Below are 19,986 nucleotides of genomic sequence, written 5' to 3'. Positions count from 1 at the left end.
GGCTCGGAGGAGGAGGAGGAGGAAGGAGGAAGGAGGAGGAGGAGGACGGTGGGGGCGGAGGAGGACGGTGGGGGCGGGAGGTGTTGAGGAGCGCGAGAACGCGCACATGAAACGCGCAAAGAGTCGCGCGCACGGGGCCTAAATCTGATATCCTTGTGTATGCCTCACTGTGTTGTTACTTCTGTAGATAGATAGAAGGATGGAGGGATAGATAGATAGATAGATAGATAGATAGATAGATAGATAGATAGATAGATAGATAGATAGATAGATAGATAGATAGATAGATAGATAATATGTGTGTATATGTATGTATGTATAGTGCACAGTGCATGTGTGTATTAGTGCTCAGTGACTCATGTCTATGTGTGTGTGTGTGTGTGTGTGTGTGTCTGCTGTGATCAATGACTCGTCTCATTTAGATGAATGGAGTTGAACAATCGTTACTGTTTTCAAATTAAGAGACCCTGACTTTTTTAACATGCTTTATCCATGTTTGAACACTAGATGGCCTCTTGACTGTAAACAATCCTCAGTGTTCGGTATTCAGGACAGAAACTCATTCATACGTTTCATACATATGAAAATGTTTCGCATTTTCAGTAATCCCCACTCTATATCGCGGTCCCGGTATATCGCTGATTGTTATTTGGAACATAACTTTTTTTTTTTTATTTGCGGATTTTCCCGGTATATCGTGGTATCCACAAACCTTTTAGCGAATTGTTCTTATGTTGAAATAAGGTAATTTATTAATAAAAATAGAATTATTAATTACAAAATATAAACATTAATTTAAATGAAGTAAAAATTTTAATAATATATAAAATACTGTACAGCGTATTTACTAAAGAGACAAAGAACACGTTGCGTTGTTTAGGAAAGCAATGTGCGGGGATGCTGAAAATCAAAATACAGTACGGCTGGATGAACGAGTCTGTTGAAAATTAATACCTATACTGTCCGTACATCAGAACAGTAAAATGTTGCGTATTCTTATAGGTCTTGTAAATACTTTAATTACTGTACCAAAAAAATAAGTGTAAGCTATGCTACTATACAGTAATGTACAGTACTGTACATACAGTACTCACTCTAAATGTGATAGTTCTACAAATTTACCCAAAATTCATCTCACTATATGCTTCCAAATGTTTTTTGTGTGTGCTTAAAGAGTGTGGGAAGGTCAATTACAGCTTTTGGGAACATTTGGGGGTGGCGTTTGTGTATCACAGATTTTTGTTTATTGCGGGTGGTTTTGGAACATAAACCTAACATAAACGGGGGACTGCTGTACTATACTTGGTCTTAGAATCACACTAGAATAAAGTTAGTAACTAGTTAAGCACATTGGACTGTGGAACAACCGTTTTTTTTTATCTTTGTTCATCACTGTTATATTTCCAGTCCCCGAATAATTCATTCATACATTTCTCGGGGAATACATAAATATCTTTATAGTTTGCAATTTATTCTTTGAAATAGAAATAGAATTTGAATTAGAGCGGAGACTGCAAGCCAGGCCAAAACTGGGACATCTGCCTTGACACATGAAAGTAATATGGAGTTGCCCCGCCCTTTGCAGCTACAACAGCTTCAACTCTTCTGGTCAGGCTTTCCACAAGGTTTAGGAGTGTGTTTATGGGAATTTTTGACCAATCCTCTAGAAGTGTGTTTGTGAGATCAGGCACTGATGTTCGACGAAAAGGTCTGGCTCACAGTCTCCACTCTAATTCATCCCAAAGGTGTTCTATGGGGTTGAGGTCAGGACTCTGTGCAGGTCAGTCAAGTTCCTCCACACCAAACTCACTCATCCATGTCTTTATGGACCTTGCTTTGGTCACTGGTGTGCAGTCATGTTGGAACAGGAAGGGGTCATCCCCAAACTGTTCCCACAAAGAGCATGAAATTGTCCAAAATGTCTTGGTATGAAGCTGAAGCATTAAGAGTTCCTTTCACTGGAACTAAGGGGCTGAGTCCGACCCCTGAAAAACAACACCTGAATTCAATGATTTGGAGGGGTGTCCCAAAACTTTTGGCAATATCGTGTATCTGTAGTTTTGACAAGATTATTGACTAACATGATCATATTTGTAGCTAAGTATTCCTTAGTATAATTTTTCTGATGAATGGTTTGCTAGTTCACCGTTAGACAGTCATTAATAATAATGTGTGTTTCAAAACGACACCATTGTTTAGTCTGACAGGTGGCACTGCCAAAATGACTATTGATACAACATTTCTCCAATTGAATGAAATATATATTTCATGAAAAGTGTATTTATAAAATTAAAAAAATGAAATTGTTTATTAATTATTACTTTTATTCATAATCATACACTTAAAATATCCCCACAATAAAGTTTAATACTCAATACTAGTCTCATAGAAAACCAAGAAAATGAAACTGCCAAAATGTTTTAGCACAGAATATTTACCTTTTAAAAAATAAGTCTTTTTAAAATAAGTCTTATCCCTATTCAGAGCCTGTGCAATACCATTAACCTTCATGTAATGTAATGTAGCTTCAGTCACGTTAGCACCACAGTGTTACTACTGCCCACTTATCTGCTTAAAGGATATTATATACATCTGAGACATCCAGAGCTGCTTGCGTGCACTAATGCCAAAGGGTCATGTTCAGACAGCCTATTATATCATGCTATTAAAACATTTGCAAAGACCAACTGGTTCACATGCTTCAGCTCTCATAGCATGCATGCTCTCATTTCCTTCAGTAAAGATCTGAGAACTGGCACAAAACAAAAAAGCAGACTAAAAAACTACAAAACACCAGTAACACCGGAAGCTGAATGGTTTGTAGGTGTTCAGTATAAAATGTTCTTAAACAAAATCAGTGTAAAATGTGATCCTACAAATGACCCCCTTTTTTAACCACCAGTTATTTAGAAGCTTGTGTGTTCTTCCCAAGCATTCTCCAAAAGTCCCTAGCTCTATCTCTCTGATGATAATGTTATGAGGCTGAGGGAGTTATATATAACTGGCCCTGTGACTGGACTGCCCATGCAAACTGGATTCCAGAGGCAAGCTCACCACACAGCCAGACCAGCACCTGCTGTAAAAGCTAACTGCCACGCGGCTACCTCAACTCCTATGGGGCCTGGATCCTGTAAACTGGGCCAACTCTCAGCAGCTAAAAATTAAGGTCTGCTTCATTTCCTCTGCAGAACTTTTTTAAACACAGGGTTTAAGACAGCGATTTGGCCAAGTTTCTTATTTTAGCTACCTAGGTATGTAAATAAATATACACTATACGACAAGATGCATGTAATGCATTTATTTTAATCTTTTTTTTTCAGCTTTGGAAATTACAGGATGTTCTACACAAGCTAACTTGAAGTTTTGCAACAGGTGGGTGTTTTGGATCTCATGACAGTTTTAAATTGTCTTCAGGGCAAAAGAGCTTCTTGTACGTTACTAACAGCTGTCACCCTGGAATACTCATTATTTCACATAACCAGCGAAACACTGGAGGAGCACAGGATGCTTTAAGCAAGACAGTGTGAAAACAAACATGAATTAAAGCAGGAGCAAGCACGAGTTCTCAGAAATTTCGACTAAACTAATCACTGACTAACATGTCTTTCTTTAAGACTATTTGTGCTGTTGAGTTGTAATGTGCACTCTTTTTCCTTTCTGGAGGGCAAAAAATCAGCAGAAGTGACTCAGAGTGTCAGTACAGAGCTTCCTTTCAGAGCCAAAAACTCCAGAGATATACCAACCTTTGCCGCACAGCCATGTCAGAGGACAAATTTCAGAAAAACTATGAATATGTGTCTCACTTTGAAGGTGAGATTTCTTTGAAAGGAAAAGCATTTGAGCTTGAAACAACAAGAGGAGATGAGGAGGAAAGTAACCCAGCGCTGGCTGATGATGCCTTGGATGACTCATCAAGTTCATATTGCACTGCCCTTTGTTCACTCAGTGAGTATAGTGAGGCGCTGGACGACGAAACGCAGACAACCTGTACTGACCCACCATGTGAGAACATTTCAACTGAGACCTCATATTCTGTTACTGTTTCAGGACAAACCTTGACAAACTCTTCACCTGAGAACACTGACCTACCTGAAGACCTCAAAACAAAGCAGAAGAAGAACAAAGGAACTTCACAATATGATTTAAGTGAAAAAACAATATATAGCCTAAATAAAGATTCTGCCAAAATTCCTGTTTCGATAGAACCAAAACAATTTTCATCAAGCCCTAAAATAACAATTTTAAACCTGAATCTTATAAATATAAATTCTGTAAATGCTGACCAAGGCAGTACTCCTATCAATTCACCTAATTCAACACCATGGGACTATTTAAAAAGTAAGACGAACACTGTTCAAACTGATACCAAACCTAATCAAAATGATGGGTTCCTGGAGCACAAAATTACCCCAAATTCCAGAAGTACAGACAAGTACCACCAGGAAAAGAACCAAGAGCAAAATGGTAATAAACGAGAAGAACACCCAGCAACACTTCAAGCAAGCTGCAGAAATGCTGACTATAAACCCAGCACTGAGTTCAAACTGGACAGTAGTGAATCTATCATCAGTAAATTGAAATGCCAGGGGGAGGAGCATGGTATAGGGGTTGGAAAAGAGCAGGCAGAGCTGTCACTCAATACTGGAAATAGAAAACTGCCTGCAAGCTGCAGCTCAACACTCATAGCCAACAAGCAGGAGTCAGGAATCCTACCACGTTGTTATTCCAAACGTCTTCTCACGACCAGGAACCAACACCAGTCCCAGAGCCCTCCTGTTTCCCGGAGGTTAAAAAAGCAGGACAGACAGGGCATCGGGTTGTCCGCATTGCTTCCACCAACACCCTGCAGTATCAGCAGGCAACACTGCAGCTCTGCAGACAATACCGAAGGAAAATTCAGCATGGCTACGAAGGTAGTTGGGACAACCACAGAAGTAGGAAGTCTTCCTGCACTGGAATATACAAGAACATCATGTCCTGAAACTAATTACCTGGATGTATTCAACTCTACCTGTTGGTCTTCAACTCAGCTGTCTTCTAATAGAGACTTTTATAAATGGTCCAAGGATGTCTTGTCCTTCGAGATGCCATTTATATCAACAAACAACAATAACACTTCAGCTTGCTCAGAGGCTAGCAGTTTTGAATGCATTGATGTAGCCTTGGAAAACCATGAAGAAGTGGAAAGAAATGCAAAGACAGTACCAAAGAGGCAGATCCAGCTGAAAAGGCGGGATAACACAGAGTCTCATGCTAATGAAAAAGACATCGTCGCATCTACACTTAACCACCCACGAGACCTACTCCAGCGTCAGCACAGTACTCCTGCTGCCTTTCAGCAGGACTCGCATAGATCCGAAACCAAGTCTGGGCAAAGTGAACAAAAGCAGAAGCTTCAGAAATCATTATCATTGGATGAAACATCGAGCAAAACCAAACTGGCTTCCTGCATTATTAAAAATGTCCTTTCAAAGAGGATGCAACATGAGCAGAATCAAACCTTCTGTCCCATCAAAACAGATGGCAAAGTCAATAATATTGATCTCCTGACCTCTTGTGCTAAGGAAGAGTGCACTGAAATTGATGAAGGGAACTTGGCTACAGTTACTCTTTTAAGTAGCCATACTTCATCTCAGAGTCCCACGCTGAAGACTGACTCCCAGACAATCAGATCTATCAAAGAACATATCAGTGTCAGCTCCAAAATACTTCCTAAACTGATAACCAAACACAGTTTCAACCCTCTGCTTGGGGGTCTGGGGAGAACTCAGATTCAGGGAAGTGGTACTGAAATAGCTGCCTATTCTGAAACTGAACAAGAGAAGCTGAGTCCCAGTAAGGAGGCAAACCAGGGCAGTAAAGAGAAGCTATCCTGTGACTCAGCAAAGGGTAAAGCATGGAACTTGAGTGCAGTGACAAGTGGGGCTGTTGGCAAACAAGCCACAGTGAAAACTACACCTGAGGAATGTGTCAATCTGCAGGCAGCCCAGAAACAACATTATGTCAAGGATCCATCCATTGAGCCCAAGGAAGAGAAACCAGGTGAGAGGAAAGAAAATACACAAAGTCCCACAGTGTCTGCTGGGCTAGATTGTAGTCTGGATGCAAACACAGTAGATAATGTCCTGTCCAAGTCTGCTCAGTGTAATCTGGAAAAAGATCAGGAGAGTGGCAAGGGAGAACTCAGGCCCCCTGGGCAGTCAGTAAATATGGGCATTCAGAGCCAAGGAAAATCCAGAGCAATAGCCCCTGTGCATGTGGTGAGGGATATGCGGAGCCTAGTGAAAAACACATACAGTCTGTCATTCAGGGGGCCCAGTGAGGCAGTACAAGGGCTAGATGTCCATAGTTTCACAACAGCAGGACCCCATCCAGTTATCAGCAAAAGGGAGAACAAACTGAAGGTACGCAAACGAGATGAAAAACTACATGTGCCAAAAGCAAATCTACCTCTTGCACTGGACCCAGTCATGGATTTGGCCTCTCTTGATAGCGCTTCCAGAGAATGTGCAACAAAGACTCTCTCTATCCTGGAATCAAATGACAAAATTCCCCATACTGGATTTACAAAGGTCAGCCCAATTAATGCAGCCCAGCCAAACAGTTGTGGATTGTCAAAATCCCCAGAGGCTCAGGACAGCACAACAGCTATGAGCCAAACAAATGTCCAATGTAGCAACACATACGTGAAACAAACAACTTGCACAAGCAAGCCAGTACGGGCTCGTAAGAGAACCGTAACTAATCCATCTAAAAATGAGCAGTCTGCAGACATCAGGAACCCAGAATGTGAGAAACCTAAAATCTTTGCTGTGCATCCAACGCAGCCGCTGTCAACTGCATTATTGTATTGTCCACCTTCAGAAAGTTCTGAACAGCAGGGCAGCTGTAAGCTCTCCAGCCAGGAAAGATCTGCAGAAAAAGATGCTCAACAGATTCCAGGCCTACCAGCCAAATCACAAAGCTCAGCTGGACCTCCCTCTGCCTGCATCTTAACAGTTGCTCCAGCGCCAGTGTTTCCGTCATATTTCTACAAACCTAATGTACTAAGCTACCCAAACATGGGGACAGTTAGTTATGTTCAAGGCCCTGTCTTGCTGCAAATGCCACCTCATAACCAGCCTGCTACAGCAAGTGGTCCCATCCCCTTGATAAAATCATCATCTGTGGAAGAAAGACTGCTATCTCAGCCATACATGGCAGATGGCTACCTAGTACAGCGAGAGACATCTAAGCAGATGGAGAATGGAGATACCAGCCAGAAAATGCCTTCTCCAGATACCCAGCCGTGCACAGCTTTCGTCACAACCTTTGGTGCTGAGGGCAAACATGGAGGTGCTAGTATGTTGTATCCGGAAATGGGTGGAAGTCAGCATGTGTCAAATCCTCGACACATGCTGCTAGACCCTGAAACTGGCCAATGCTTCTATGTAGACATGCCACAGCTGCCACAACGTAAGATGCTCTTTGACCCAGAGACCTGCCAGTATGTTGAGGTTGTCGTCCCACAGCAAACTTTGTCCAGTTCTGTTATGACAACCCCTTGTGCCGTACCCTTCTCCTCCCTCCACATCCCAGCCATGTATACTCCACATTGTCTGTCTTATGTCCAGCCACAGCATCAGGTGCTGCCACCACCACAACCTTAAGAGTTGACACAGAGGCCTGTACAGGCTGTTTGAACTGCTTGACACACAGACATCTAGCTCTGGACATAGAATCTATGAAATTTGTATAACGTTTAATAACATTGCATTATGTTAAGGATTTCCATACCTGAGCACAAACTGATATTTATCTACCTCTGGAATTAGTATCGGTCATTGCATTGATTCTGAAGGATGCACGAATACCCACATTTACAATACAAAGCCATGTCGAATGAAAGACAAGAAGGTAAATAAATCTTCTCACAAATACAAAATCTAAATCATACACGAAGCCCCAATCTTTTTTTTCTTTATATTCCTGTATGAGGACCAAGAACGTGTCCTCATTTACTGGAATTTTGCACATTTTATTGCATTTGTGACAATACCTGGTCCCAACAGTGTAGAGATGTGGAGCTCAAGAGCTCAAGAGTAAATATATAATGGATGAAGCTTCACTTCAGAATGATTCCCAGGTATTTTTGAATGTTTGACATATTAAACACATATAAGTAACTGATGCACATGATTCAGTTTACTACACTGACAGAAGCACTTGCTTTGTGCCACAACCACTTTGTACTAGAACTCATTTATATCGTCAGTATTATTTATATTTGAAATGTTTCCTTGGTAAAATACAGTAAAATATATGATCGGTCACTTTTCTACAGATCCTACAAGTACAGATGGGTTTATTCCCTTTCAGAAGCCAATAGTATTACTAATGGCCACTCTCAAAAAAAGGAAAAAAACCCATCATGTATTAAGAAAAGGACTAAATGAAATTAAAATAAAAATAATACTGTATTTTTTAATGTTATATGACTTTGTATTGGCATGTCAACAATTTTTAACTCTTCATGAATGTCCGAAATTTTTTTGGTCAATAGTAAATATTGAATTTTTATATAAAAAATTCAAATAAAAACAAATGACTAATAAAAACTTATTGTGATCACATTTATTTAACTCTTTTAATTTTTGTAATGGCGTTTTCTGTTCTCACAAATCAGTGCACATAGCATAGCAATAAATAGATTCATTAACAAGGAAAAGTAAAAAGAAAAAATGCTTGTTTGTTTTTTTCCAGATATGAAAATCTAGCAGTGTATAAAATGTATGATATAATAACATAATGAGGAATACATGTTTACACTTTGGTGCAGTTTGCGGCCCCTGGAGTGTTCCTTACTGCGCTTTCGTCATTCTTATTGTTCAGCTCCTCGCACAAGCTTCTTTTACGCCGACGCAATTTAAAGCCTTGGAAAGTGGGGCAGATGGGCAGGTAGCGAAGACAATCAAGCCGCCTTACCATCCCCATGCCGACTGGGAAATTATATGTGTCTGAATTGACACCACCAATTTCTGTAGAGACCTCAGCCTTCCAGTCAGTGAGACCACGCTCTTTTTTTGTACCTGGATAAAAATACAGATCAGCAGTAGCTTAATGACCAGTGGTGGACAAAATACCCAGATCCTGTACTTGAGCGACAATAGACACCTTACTTGAGTTAAAGTACAAAAATACCTGCTTTTGATTACCAGTACAGTATAAACTCTCTGACTGCAGACTAAAAGAAAATTTTGAAATTATTTTTAGTTTTATTCGTTAAACCTGCAGGAATATGTAATATCAAATTAAACGGCAAAGTTTATATGAAAATACTTTGTTGTTATATATCTTTTAGATACGTTTTGAATGGTTTTTAGCCTTGTTTCATCTGCCAATCTTTTTGTTTTGTCCTATTAAAGCTATTGCTCTATGATAGAGACAGTTTACTGTTAAACAACTGAAAGCTTTTCTGCTCTAGGATTGGATTGTTTACGTTTCAGTGTGCATCATATTCAGTTTATCCAATCCAGTTTCCTCAGATTTCACTGTAATAATTATAGACTGACATGCTGCAACAAAGGAAACTGAGTACATGCAGGGCATTTTGTGTTAAAATGTAATGGAATAAATGTATAGGTGCATCATAAAAATGCTATAAAAAAAGATTTACAGATAGTTTTAGTCAAGAATTACATGCACTGTCCACAGCTGTTAATGACTGATCGGTGCTGTGGGTCTATCAGGTGATAGTTGTCCTTATGTCTATAAAATAATGATGTACCTGGAATGGTATTGTCCAGTACAAATGCTATGAATCCTCCAACAAACATCTCTGTGGTCAGGAGAACTGTAAGGATTTGATCCAGCTCTGGGACACCTGAATATATCAACATTAAAACATTACTGTGTACAAGAAGTCATTTTTAATGTGTAATCTCTTTAAACTCCATGGTCTTAAGATTTATTATCCAGTAACTACTATAAATGAATCAGTAACTAGAGGGAAACTAATTGAAGAATGTAGTTTGAAGAGGGAGGAATGTGATTACAACAAACAGGGAAAACTACACACACACACACACACACAGACCTGTCTTAATGCTGCCTGGGTGAGTGTCCAGGTAATTGGGGAGCATAAGGCCAGAGAACATGGAGAACCCCAGGACAAAAAGGTTTCGTGAGGAGTTCAGGTCCACACTCTGCAGATTAGACAAACCCACAGCCGTGATCATACCTGTTTGGAAGCCAAATAAAATTACAAAGGGTCTGTAAAATATATGTAAAAAAAGCTACTTCTGTTACAGTCGTGCTTAACGCTTTTCAAAACTGTTCTATAACTTATTTTCACCTATCTTAGGACTTATTGATGCTAATGATAGCGATGTTACTGCATCCTTCACAAGGAGATAATGAAGATCTGGAACAGTACTGTGAAGTGAAATATACTATTTATAGTTTTACCTTACTTATTTGTGGAGGCTACTTTGCAACAGTAGTTCTGTAGTTCTTCAGGAGATCTACAAGACTCTGTAATTAAGGCTTAGATCATAATTAACTGAAAGCCATGACTATCATTATTTTTTGAGAAATTGTTCGGTATTCACTCATAGTTAACAGTAGTGACTTAAGTATGTATTGTACAATTCATGAGCTCTTGCTTAGTGCATATGGTTGCTGAACGATATTGTAAATGTTACTCAACAGTCTTTACTGCTAACAGTTTGCTCTTGTGTGTAACAGGAAGAGAAAGAACAGTGAGAACGTCAACATGCCATGTAATGGCATCGAGTCACGAAGCTCTCTGGCTCCACACTGCCCCACTGTGGACGCAACAAACCTGCAGAAGCCTCTTACCAAACAAGGTGCAGAATAAACCTCCCAGCACTGGATCCGGCAGCGAGGCAAACAAGGCTGTGAACTTCCCAATGGTTCCTAATAGTAACATTATGATTGCCCCATACTGCACCACTCTCCGACTGCCCACCTGTGCAGGAACACAAGTTCATTACAATTCTATTTTATTTTAGGTGTGTCATAGTTAATTTCTTTTGCCATTGATCTGAGTTTTACTGCACATCAGCAACCTGGGAGGATAAAGTCCAGCACATAGATGATAACACTGAAAACTTAAGAAACTGAAAAAGAAAAAGCATTACATGAAAGAGCTTTAGAGATACATTTATCAGTGTGTTATCTGCTGCACCCTTTAAAGTAAAGCTCTAACAACATGACACGACTTAGCCATCTGGTAGAAGAGCATTCTATATGCAATGCTGTATACAGTTGCTAAGTCCACCTTGGTAATGCCCAGCACTCCAATATTAGGACTGGAGGAAGTGGAGCCATTTCCCGTTCCCAACAAGCCTGCTATGATGCAGCACACACCCTCTGTGAAGATCCCTCTAAAAGAAACAGGGAGCAGAAGCATCCAAGTCAGTACCATTATACAGTACAACTCGCATTTATGAAATGATTAAGAATTATTAAGAGATGTAATGTTATGCAGTGTAGCTCATCTATAAACCTGTTGATGGCATGAATAGGAGGTGGGGGAGCTCCAGCAAGACGGGCACAGGCATAGTAGTCTCCAATAGACTCGACTATGCCAGCTAAAGTGGCACTAAACATTCCCAGCACGCCAGCTACCGTCACTGTGGGTATACCCCACTGACCTGGGCCACATAACATACGTAACAAAGTTATCATCACATTTGAATGAGCATTGTGAGGACTTCTAAACATGGCTTTGAAATCTTTTGGAGCCCGTGTGTGTGTGTGTGTGTGTGTGTGTTTATGACCATGCATTGTAAAAACACACTTCATGATAAGCTAGTTACTTAAAGGTAAAGTTTATAATACACATGTGCAGACATCCCACATTGACATGCAGTGGTTGCGGACAGTTTCTTCATTTCAGGCTTCTGTTAACATTTTTTCCGGCCTATAATCTAGTACCTTCCCCTTTAAAGGCAACCCAACAGATGATGAAAGGCTTGTCAGTGGTTTCATTACAACTGCAATTCTCTTTCAAGGAAGCAAGAGGTTCAGAAATACAAACTACCACTTTAAGATTCCTATTGTTATTGATTTTGGCAAATGTTGTGCAAGAGCTACTTTATACTGTATGTTTCTGGTGCTTGCTTTCTTCACACTCAGTTTGATTTAATACTTACAGGGATAGGGCATGCGAAACCATGGTGCCTGGGACATGATCTCTCCTCTGGCATCGGTTCGAGCCTTGTAGCCGTACTTCTCCGGGTCATTGGGTAACACGTCTGTCAAAGTGAGGATATAACACACGAGCCAAACCAGCATGATAGCCATGATGATCTGCCAAAAATGAAGCACAGCGGAGATAGTGAGAGTTTGAATCAGAGGTTGGAGCGATACCTCACTGCAATGTATCAGTAAACTTTGCCATTGCAGCTATAAGTGGAAGATGATAGGAGCGTGATGAACTCCACACACTGTGCTGCATTCCAGTGAGACAGGTTTATGGTCTACTAGGTCAGAGTGACAGAGCCCAGAGGAGCACACAAGAACAGTCACAAAGGTTTCCAAGCAATATGACTATGTTTAAGGGTAAATGTTGCTTCATACCGGAAACATCTTGAAGATCTGGAAACGAAAGGTGTGACAGCCTTTCTGTCTGGAGTAAAAGGGAAAGGGGGCGGCCCAATTTCTGAGATACTGAGCGAAGAGCACAATGAAGAAGATGCATCTGGTGAGACAGAGCACACACATAACACATATCCAAGTGATAAGATGACTCACATCCTGACACATTCAACATGAATGAAAGAAACAGATTCACTGAACCTTGTGTAAATGCTTAAGGCAAGATTTATCCAAGCCTTGAATTCTATAACATCTCAATCAATTCACTGCTCAGTGACTCTTTTCATTCATGCAAAACAGACCTAGCTTTGCTCTGAGAAAAAATATAAACAGGACATTAAAAAAAAAGTTAAAATCCAAGTGTGTTTACAGCAGAGAGAGGCCCCAGTGGCTGCCTGCACGGTCTCCGGCAGTTTGGAACACGGACAAGCCGATCAGGGACACGGTGGGGGTGACGGTCAGAGGCCCGATGGCATTGAGCAGGAGTCCAGGAATCCCCACCAGCCCAATTACCACTTCCACCATACTAGACACAATAATGGCCCCTTGAATCTGTAGGCCAGAGTTGTAAATGTTACATGACTGGAATTGCATTGTTTGAAGCTCTCTGAGTTCTGACCAAAAATTCTTAAAGGCAGGGAAATCACTGGAACCCAAGTGCTGTTACATACACTGATCAGGCATAACATTATGACCTCCTATCTAATATTGTGTTGGTCACAGCCCTGACCTGTCCTGCACTGTGTATTCTGACACCTTTCTATCAGAACCAGCATTAACTTCTTCAGCAATTTGAGCAACAGTAGCTCGTCTGTTGGATCGGATCACACAGGCTAGCCTTCTCTCCCCACGTGCGTCAATGAGCTTTGGCCACCCACGACCCTTCGCCAGTTCCTTCCACTGTTCCTTCCATGGACCACTTTTGATAGATACTGACCACTGCAGACCGGGAACACCCCACAAGAGCTGCAGTTTTGGAGATGCTCTGATCCAGTGGTCTAGCCATCACAATTTGGCCCTTCGTCAAACTCACTCAAATCCTTGTCCATTTTTCCTGCTTCTAACATCAACTTTGAGGACAAAATGACTTGCTGCCTAATATATCCCACCCACTAACAGGTGCCATAATGAGGAGATCATCAGTCTTATTCACGTCACCTCTCAGTGGTCATAATGTTACGCCTGATCGGTGTACATTCACATATTCAATCATACAAATAGGAAAAAAACATAATCATGATTGTTGGCAAATGCATGAATCATGAGTCAGGATCAGGATTACGTATCTTTTGTAGATAAAAATGTGAAACATGTAGACGAGACAAACAATGCATAGTACAATACATACAGTACACACATGGTAAAATAAAGCACAGTAAAGTAATCTCATGAGTCATGACTCTTCTAATCTTTACAAAAAAGCATCTTTTTGTTTCTAAACCTCGAACAAAAACAGCACTGGATGAATAGTTTGACTGACATCGCTGATGTGAGCCATCCCTATTTACTTATCATTATCTTTAGTAGCTTTTAAAGATATAATGCCACAAATTATACATGATGTTTCCTAACTAGTTTTGTTCCAAAAAGCTCATTGTGTCACAGTAATGAAACCGACATACATAGACAAATAAAGAAAAAATAGAAACCTTCAAGATTCTGAAGCTTGTGGCCAGAAATGTGTACAAAACAAATCAGATATGCAGGTTGGGTTCTCTGAGGTTGGGCTAGGTATTAACTAACATTTATTGATATAATCTTTTACTTTTTTGGGGGGAATGCATCCTAGAACAGCCACAAAAGTGCCGCATGCCTACTAAGACTAGATTTTCATGTTTAAATTTACATTTTCATTGAAATTTATGAGACATTTCTTTGTGACTGATAATTTATTGCTGCTAAGGTGGAGAGGAAAATGTTTATTTTTGATGTATAATTAATTTGTTCAGTGGGGAAACCAGATTTGTTTCAAAAGACATTTGTTTGTGATTGTTGGATCGTGATGTTCATATTTTTTTCAAGATTTATGACCCAAAAGTTGCATAAACCGCTGCTTATAAGGATATAATGGGCCACAAAAATAGTCATAAATTTATTTTATGACCAAATTAAACATTTAAGCTCTTAAGGAAATAACATAAAATGATGATGATCCATTTTACAAGGGGATAAATCTAGACAGTAGGCTTACAATGGTGATTAAATGGGACTAGGAAAATGCTTGGTATTTGTTGGAATTCTCCACAGGGACTTTAAGAACATAGTGATTAATACCTCTCTAATCCGGGGCTGCCAGATATGTGCGGTATTGAGGGGCAGGGTCCAGTTTCCATAAATCTCCTCTGCAAAATATCAGCAGCATGTAGTGCCAAAAATCATGAGCATGTTAATCATGTTGAATACACACAGCAGCGGCTGGAAGCAGTGCACGGTGGCAGCAGGTTATAGTCAGGGTTTATACCTTCAGGAGGACATTTCCACCTCTCCAGTCTTAGAATGGCCTGGGCAGGTATGAGGAAAGCAAACGCACTGGCCTGAAACAGGGGCAACCTGTACAGAGTGTAGCATATATGGAGATATATGATGAACTAAAATAAATAAATAAAATTGTTTATGATAAGTCGTGTCTAAGAGACTCACCTGACACCAAAAGTGGTTTGGATAAGAGTAGTAATGCCCACGCAGGTGAAAATAGTCCCGACTAGCTGGCTTACAGTGTACTGATCCCGGCCTACACACATGGCATCGGCCAGAAGGAAAGGCACGGCGATGGTGCCACTGAAACATGTGAGGTAGTGCTGGAGAGTGAGAGAGAGAGAGAGAGAGAGAGAGAGGGATATATACAGGAATCCTCAGCACTTTGAAACCTTGGAATTAAGGTTAGACGTTATTAGAATTAAGAAGAATTAAGGACCTAATAAGGTCAAAGGTGAAACAACTTCTGGCTGCGTTTTACATTAAAAACTTTCTTAACCAATCTTACTGCATTAGTGTACATTAACAAACCATGAACTTCATCATTAATAAGCGATAAGTGATGTTAACAAACAGCGAGTTTAATTTTTAACAAACCATGTTTCATTTTAACAAACTAACACACGTTAATTGATGTTCGTTTAAACGTTAGCGTAACACGCTTTTGCATTGACCTGCATTTACTCCACGACTACAACTAAGCCCACATAACTGATAGTACAAATAGTACATTACATTATGCTCCAAAATGATAATAACCTCCTGAACTCCAAATATTAACTCATCTATAGTTCTGAATTTTTACATTTAGAAGAACTGAGAGCACGAAGACTTCATCGCCACACATACATTACAGAACACTTTTCTTCGCATATCCCAGTTGAGTGGTCCGAGTGCAGGGGCAGCTACGATACAGTGCACCCTGGAGCAGAGAGGGTTAAGAGCCTTGCTCAATTGCCCACCAGTGAAGCTTGATGGTGCTGGGGCCTGAACAGCAATTCTCCCATTAACAACCCAGAGCCTTAACCACTGTCCCACATTTTATCCAAAATGGCCTAAATGAGACATTATACAACTGAGCAGGTATTTGAGGTTTAAGGCTCTTGCTCCTGGATCCACCAGTGACAGCAAGACATTGCTGGCATTTGATGGTGAAATTCCCAACAGCATCCAAGAGCTTTACAGATTTAGCTACTACTTCCTCTTTTCTGCCAGTTACTGTATATATTGCAGATATATTTACTAAGGTGTTAATATTCAGTCACTATAGATTTATAAAAGACATTTTGGATGGGATAAATATTAGTGAATGCAGTCATTAATTATTTGCCTTTTTTGGTTGGCCATTTATGGTTTGCTCATGTTCAACTAATGTGTTAAATAACACATAAAGAAACCTAAATATAAATCATTAATATATTGCAATATATATTGCATAATTTTCATGTAAGCCATTATATACGTTTATATTTTCATGTAATTAATAATTTTCATGTAAGCCATTATATACATTATATCTTGGAAACTTTTATACATATAGCTACTGACATGCCTATGTTTATAACTGTAACTCATCTACCATAAAAAGTCAGAAGCTTAAGAAATGTCCAGTATAAAGGGAAAATATGCAAGAAAGCAATGGAGCAATTAGTAGATGGGGAAAAACAAATGGTCATTTTCTTAGATTAGTGTTCCTAGTCTTATAACTGCATAAAAGTGCTTCCTGACAAATGTCACAAACCTACATAAACATTTAAGAAAAGTCATTCCCACAGTTAGCAGCTGTCATGAAGATGATCAGTCTTCTGATCAATTACACTATATTGGCAAAAGTTTTGGGACACCCCTCTAAATCATTGAATTCAGGTGTTGTTTTTCAGGGGTTGGGCTCGGCCCCTTAGTTCCAGTGAAAGGAACTCTTAATGCTTCAGCTTAATATGAAGACATGCCATTGGTCAGACATTCGTCACTGTGGGGATGACCCCTTCCTGTTCCATCATGACTGCACACCAGTGCACAAAGCAAGGTCCAGAAAGACATGGATGAGTGAGTTTGGTGTGGAGGAACTACTCTTATCCAAAGCATTGTTGACATAGTTGTGTTATGTGTTATGAAACCTCACTGTATGACATAAGGTTATAGTGCCATTACAACCAACATTGTTAGTTTGAAATGAAGTGTCGAGCATCAAATCAAAATCTATCTATCTATCTATCTATCTATCTATCTATCTATCTATCTATCTATCTATCTATCTATCTATCTATCTATCTATCTACCTACCTACCTACCTACCTACCTACCTACCTACCCACCTACCCACCCATCTATTTCTTTGTTTATTTGTATATGCCTTCTATCATAACAGCATCATGGAGTTTTATACAAACTATTTATACAAATCTTTTAAACAGAAAGATTACATTATTGTGGTAAAGTATTAATAATAATCTTATGAACAGAAATCTAAAATTTTATTGACTTAAGGCCAGAGTATTTATATCTCTGCTGTCAGTATCAGCTTTTCATGATGACGTTAACAGCCAAGTAGCTAAACTGGAAATGTTCAATTTACAGATTAACCTCACTTAGCAACAGTACGTGACCATTATGTGACTTATAATTACAGAAGTACGCTGAGCTACCACATTTGTCATGACATTATAACCTCATTTAGCTCCGAAAGTGTCGCTGAATCAGGCTTTGTGACAGCCGACACCCGCTGTAAGCTTTTATACATGTTTATATAACTTAATGTCAGTTGTCTTGGAGGATGTCGAGTGTGCTTGAATAAAGTGCAGCTCAAGTAAACAGTGTGGGCATGATCTATACCTGTAGTCCAAGCAAAATACACAAATACCAGGGAGGTACATCCTCAATTCTGTAGATCATGTCAAAGCCTGGTGTCTGAGCATGGATTTCAGAGATCTGCTCAATGCCCTCAACCCCCTCAGCAGCCTGCTCCTGGACACGGTCATCTTCAAGGGGCAACTGGAAAAATGACGAGGTCACTCAAGCACACACAGAGCTTTTCATCAGTCAGACTTTACTCAATGATTGACAGAGTTTAGACTGTGAAGCTGAGAAAAATGTCACGTTCCAGTTTCATATCACATTTTCTGGACATCCTTTGCTAACCGCAGTGATCTGAGTTGCAAGAAACAGTTTACTAGATTTGATTAGCTGGACGCAAAATAAGCCACTTCTTTGCCATTCTTTAAAAAATTTGGCCTTGTCATTAATTGCAATTAGAGTGCAAGATTTATTTATTTATTTATTTATTTATTTATTTATTTATTTATTTATTTATTTATTTTTGAATGGCAAAATGAATTACTAGAAATTTCTAAATACTAATTAAATTAAATAGCTTTCCATTTTATATATATTTGATCTGTCAACTGAAAGCATTTGTTTCGGTCAATCAGACTGGATTTTGAACAAACAAACAAACAAACAAACAAATAAACAATCTTTTATCTGCATTCATCAGCCTGACCCCCGTCATATCTTTTCAGTTATTTCATATGATTTGAGTCACTTAGTAAAAAAAATTAAAGGTTCTATGCAATTCTTTAGCAAAGAAGAACCCTGATTTGAACAATTTAAGACCACAAAGAACCATTTTATTTTTTTTAATTAAATATAAATGAGTGATATTTTTCTTTGCATGAGCTCTGGAAACCCTTTTATTGGAAACTGAAGTATACTGCAGTCAGAAAAGCAGATCCAGATGAGAGCTACAGTATAGTTACAGTATGATACTTTTTTGGAATGGAAAAACTCCACAGTAGACAACAGCATGACCTGAAATTCACGAGAACAAAGAACCACTGTTGTACAATGTGCTCTTTAGTCTCTTCAGCTGTGCTAGAGACAATATAAGTTGTCAAAATAAACAGCACATATTAGTGTAGGTTAATTCTATACAAAACTGAAAGCATTTATTCTTCCCCAGAAAGTTTTCCAGTTAAACAGTAAGCTGCATCGCCAAGCTTTATTGATTGATTTCACAGATAAGCTACGACCGTGAGTTGTTTTGCTTTTACCTTAGGCTCATCTTCGGCGTTGGAGGGCTTCCTCGGCCTGTGGAGGCTGGATGAGAGCGCAGGCTCTGCAGGGCCCATGATACTGATACTTTATTTTACATGCCGTCCAACAAGTAGCTGGCTTTATAGAAGAGAGGGGAGCCGGGACAGATTAAGCAGGTTAATGATCTGCCTCTGGCTGGACTTTACACTGCCCGGCTCATCAGTGAGCATTCGAGAGCTTCTTTCTGAGAAAGCAGAGCGTGGAGAGTGACGGAAGATGCTTCATGCTCAGCAAACGAGGAAAAACAAGGCCAAGTGATAAAACATGTGAGATTAGGCTTCGTGTAGTTATGTGGGAGTAATGCTTAGCTTGGGGAAGAGTTTTCACAAAGATCTTTTAGAAATACGATCAACTCCTCCCTTAAAAGAAAGAAATCTGTAAATACTAGAGAGAGAAAGTGTCGAAATCGATCCGTCAGTATTGGTGAAATAAAACCTGTGGGGAAAAAAATCTCAGGCTATTCATTTACAACTAGGAAAAAATATAAAACCCTTTAATAACAAAGTTCATTTTATTGACTGTATCTCCTGATTGCATCACCTCAGGGCTCACACCCAGCTAACATAGAGCTACACTCCAAAGCTATTGGCACCCTTTAAGAAAATTTCCAAAATGATTTTATAAGGAACACGAAACACAAAAAATCCCTTCAAAATATCTGGAAAAATATATCTTTAAGCTAAACATTAATAATTTTTCAATGGAAAAAAGTTGTATTTCCTTAATATGGGCACATCTCAAGTTTGAAAAGTATTCAAAAATGTTCCCATGAATGATTGAGAACTGGAAAAATCTTGGGTATAAAATATGAAACTT

At 39.5% G+C, this 19,986-nt stretch overlaps 2 protein-coding genes across 4 annotated transcripts; one reads left to right on the top strand and one right to left on the bottom strand.

Moving 5' to 3' along the window:
- The first annotated feature begins 2,897 nt into the window (after positions 1–2,897).
- prob1 (proline-rich basic protein 1) lies at positions 2,898–8,541 on the top strand. 2 transcript variants are annotated; one of them, XM_058416308.1, is made up of 4 exons: positions 2,898–3,166; positions 3,321–3,372; positions 3,664–3,945; positions 4,048–8,541. In XM_058416308.1, the coding sequence occupies exons 3-4, from the start codon at positions 3,759–3,761 to the stop codon at positions 7,647–7,649; spliced, it is 3,789 nt and encodes a 1,262-aa protein (XP_058272291.1). In that variant the 5' UTR covers positions 2,898–3,166; positions 3,321–3,372; positions 3,664–3,758; the 3' UTR covers positions 7,650–8,541. The 2 variants fall into 2 exon arrangements, with proteins under 2 accessions (XP_058272291.1, XP_058272290.1); XM_058416307.1 differs by having other exon boundaries at positions 2,903–3,166; positions 3,664–8,536.
- A 93-nt stretch (positions 8,542–8,634) lies between these two features.
- On the bottom strand, positions 8,635–19,384 carry slc23a1 (solute carrier family 23 member 1). Of its 2 annotated transcripts, XM_058416309.1 has the most exons (14): positions 19,128–19,383; positions 17,911–18,069; positions 15,244–15,401; positions 15,065–15,153; positions 14,878–14,945; positions 12,974–13,155; positions 12,586–12,706; positions 12,159–12,315; positions 11,510–11,657; positions 11,282–11,387; positions 10,840–10,969; positions 10,076–10,219; positions 9,767–9,862; positions 8,636–9,068 (listed from the first exon to the last, which is right to left on the bottom strand). In XM_058416309.1, exons 1-14 carry the CDS (start codon positions 19,203–19,205, stop codon positions 8,803–8,805), a joined length of 1,902 nt encoding a protein of 633 aa, XP_058272292.1. In that variant the 5' UTR covers positions 19,206–19,383; the 3' UTR covers positions 8,636–8,802. The 2 variants fall into 2 exon arrangements, with proteins under 2 accessions (XP_058272293.1, XP_058272292.1); XM_058416310.1 differs by lacking the exon at positions 17,911–18,069 and having other exon boundaries at positions 8,635–9,068; positions 19,128–19,384.
- Between the last annotated feature and the right edge of the window lie 602 nt (positions 19,385–19,986).

This window comes from Hemibagrus wyckioides, linkage group LG18, assembly GCF_019097595.1.
Source record: "Hemibagrus wyckioides isolate EC202008001 linkage group LG18, SWU_Hwy_1.0, whole genome shotgun sequence".
Taxonomy (NCBI): domain Eukaryota; kingdom Metazoa; phylum Chordata; class Actinopteri; order Siluriformes; family Bagridae; genus Hemibagrus; species Hemibagrus wyckioides.
Note: the sequence above shows the minus strand (reverse complement) of the source record. Positions and strands in the feature narration are given on the sequence as shown.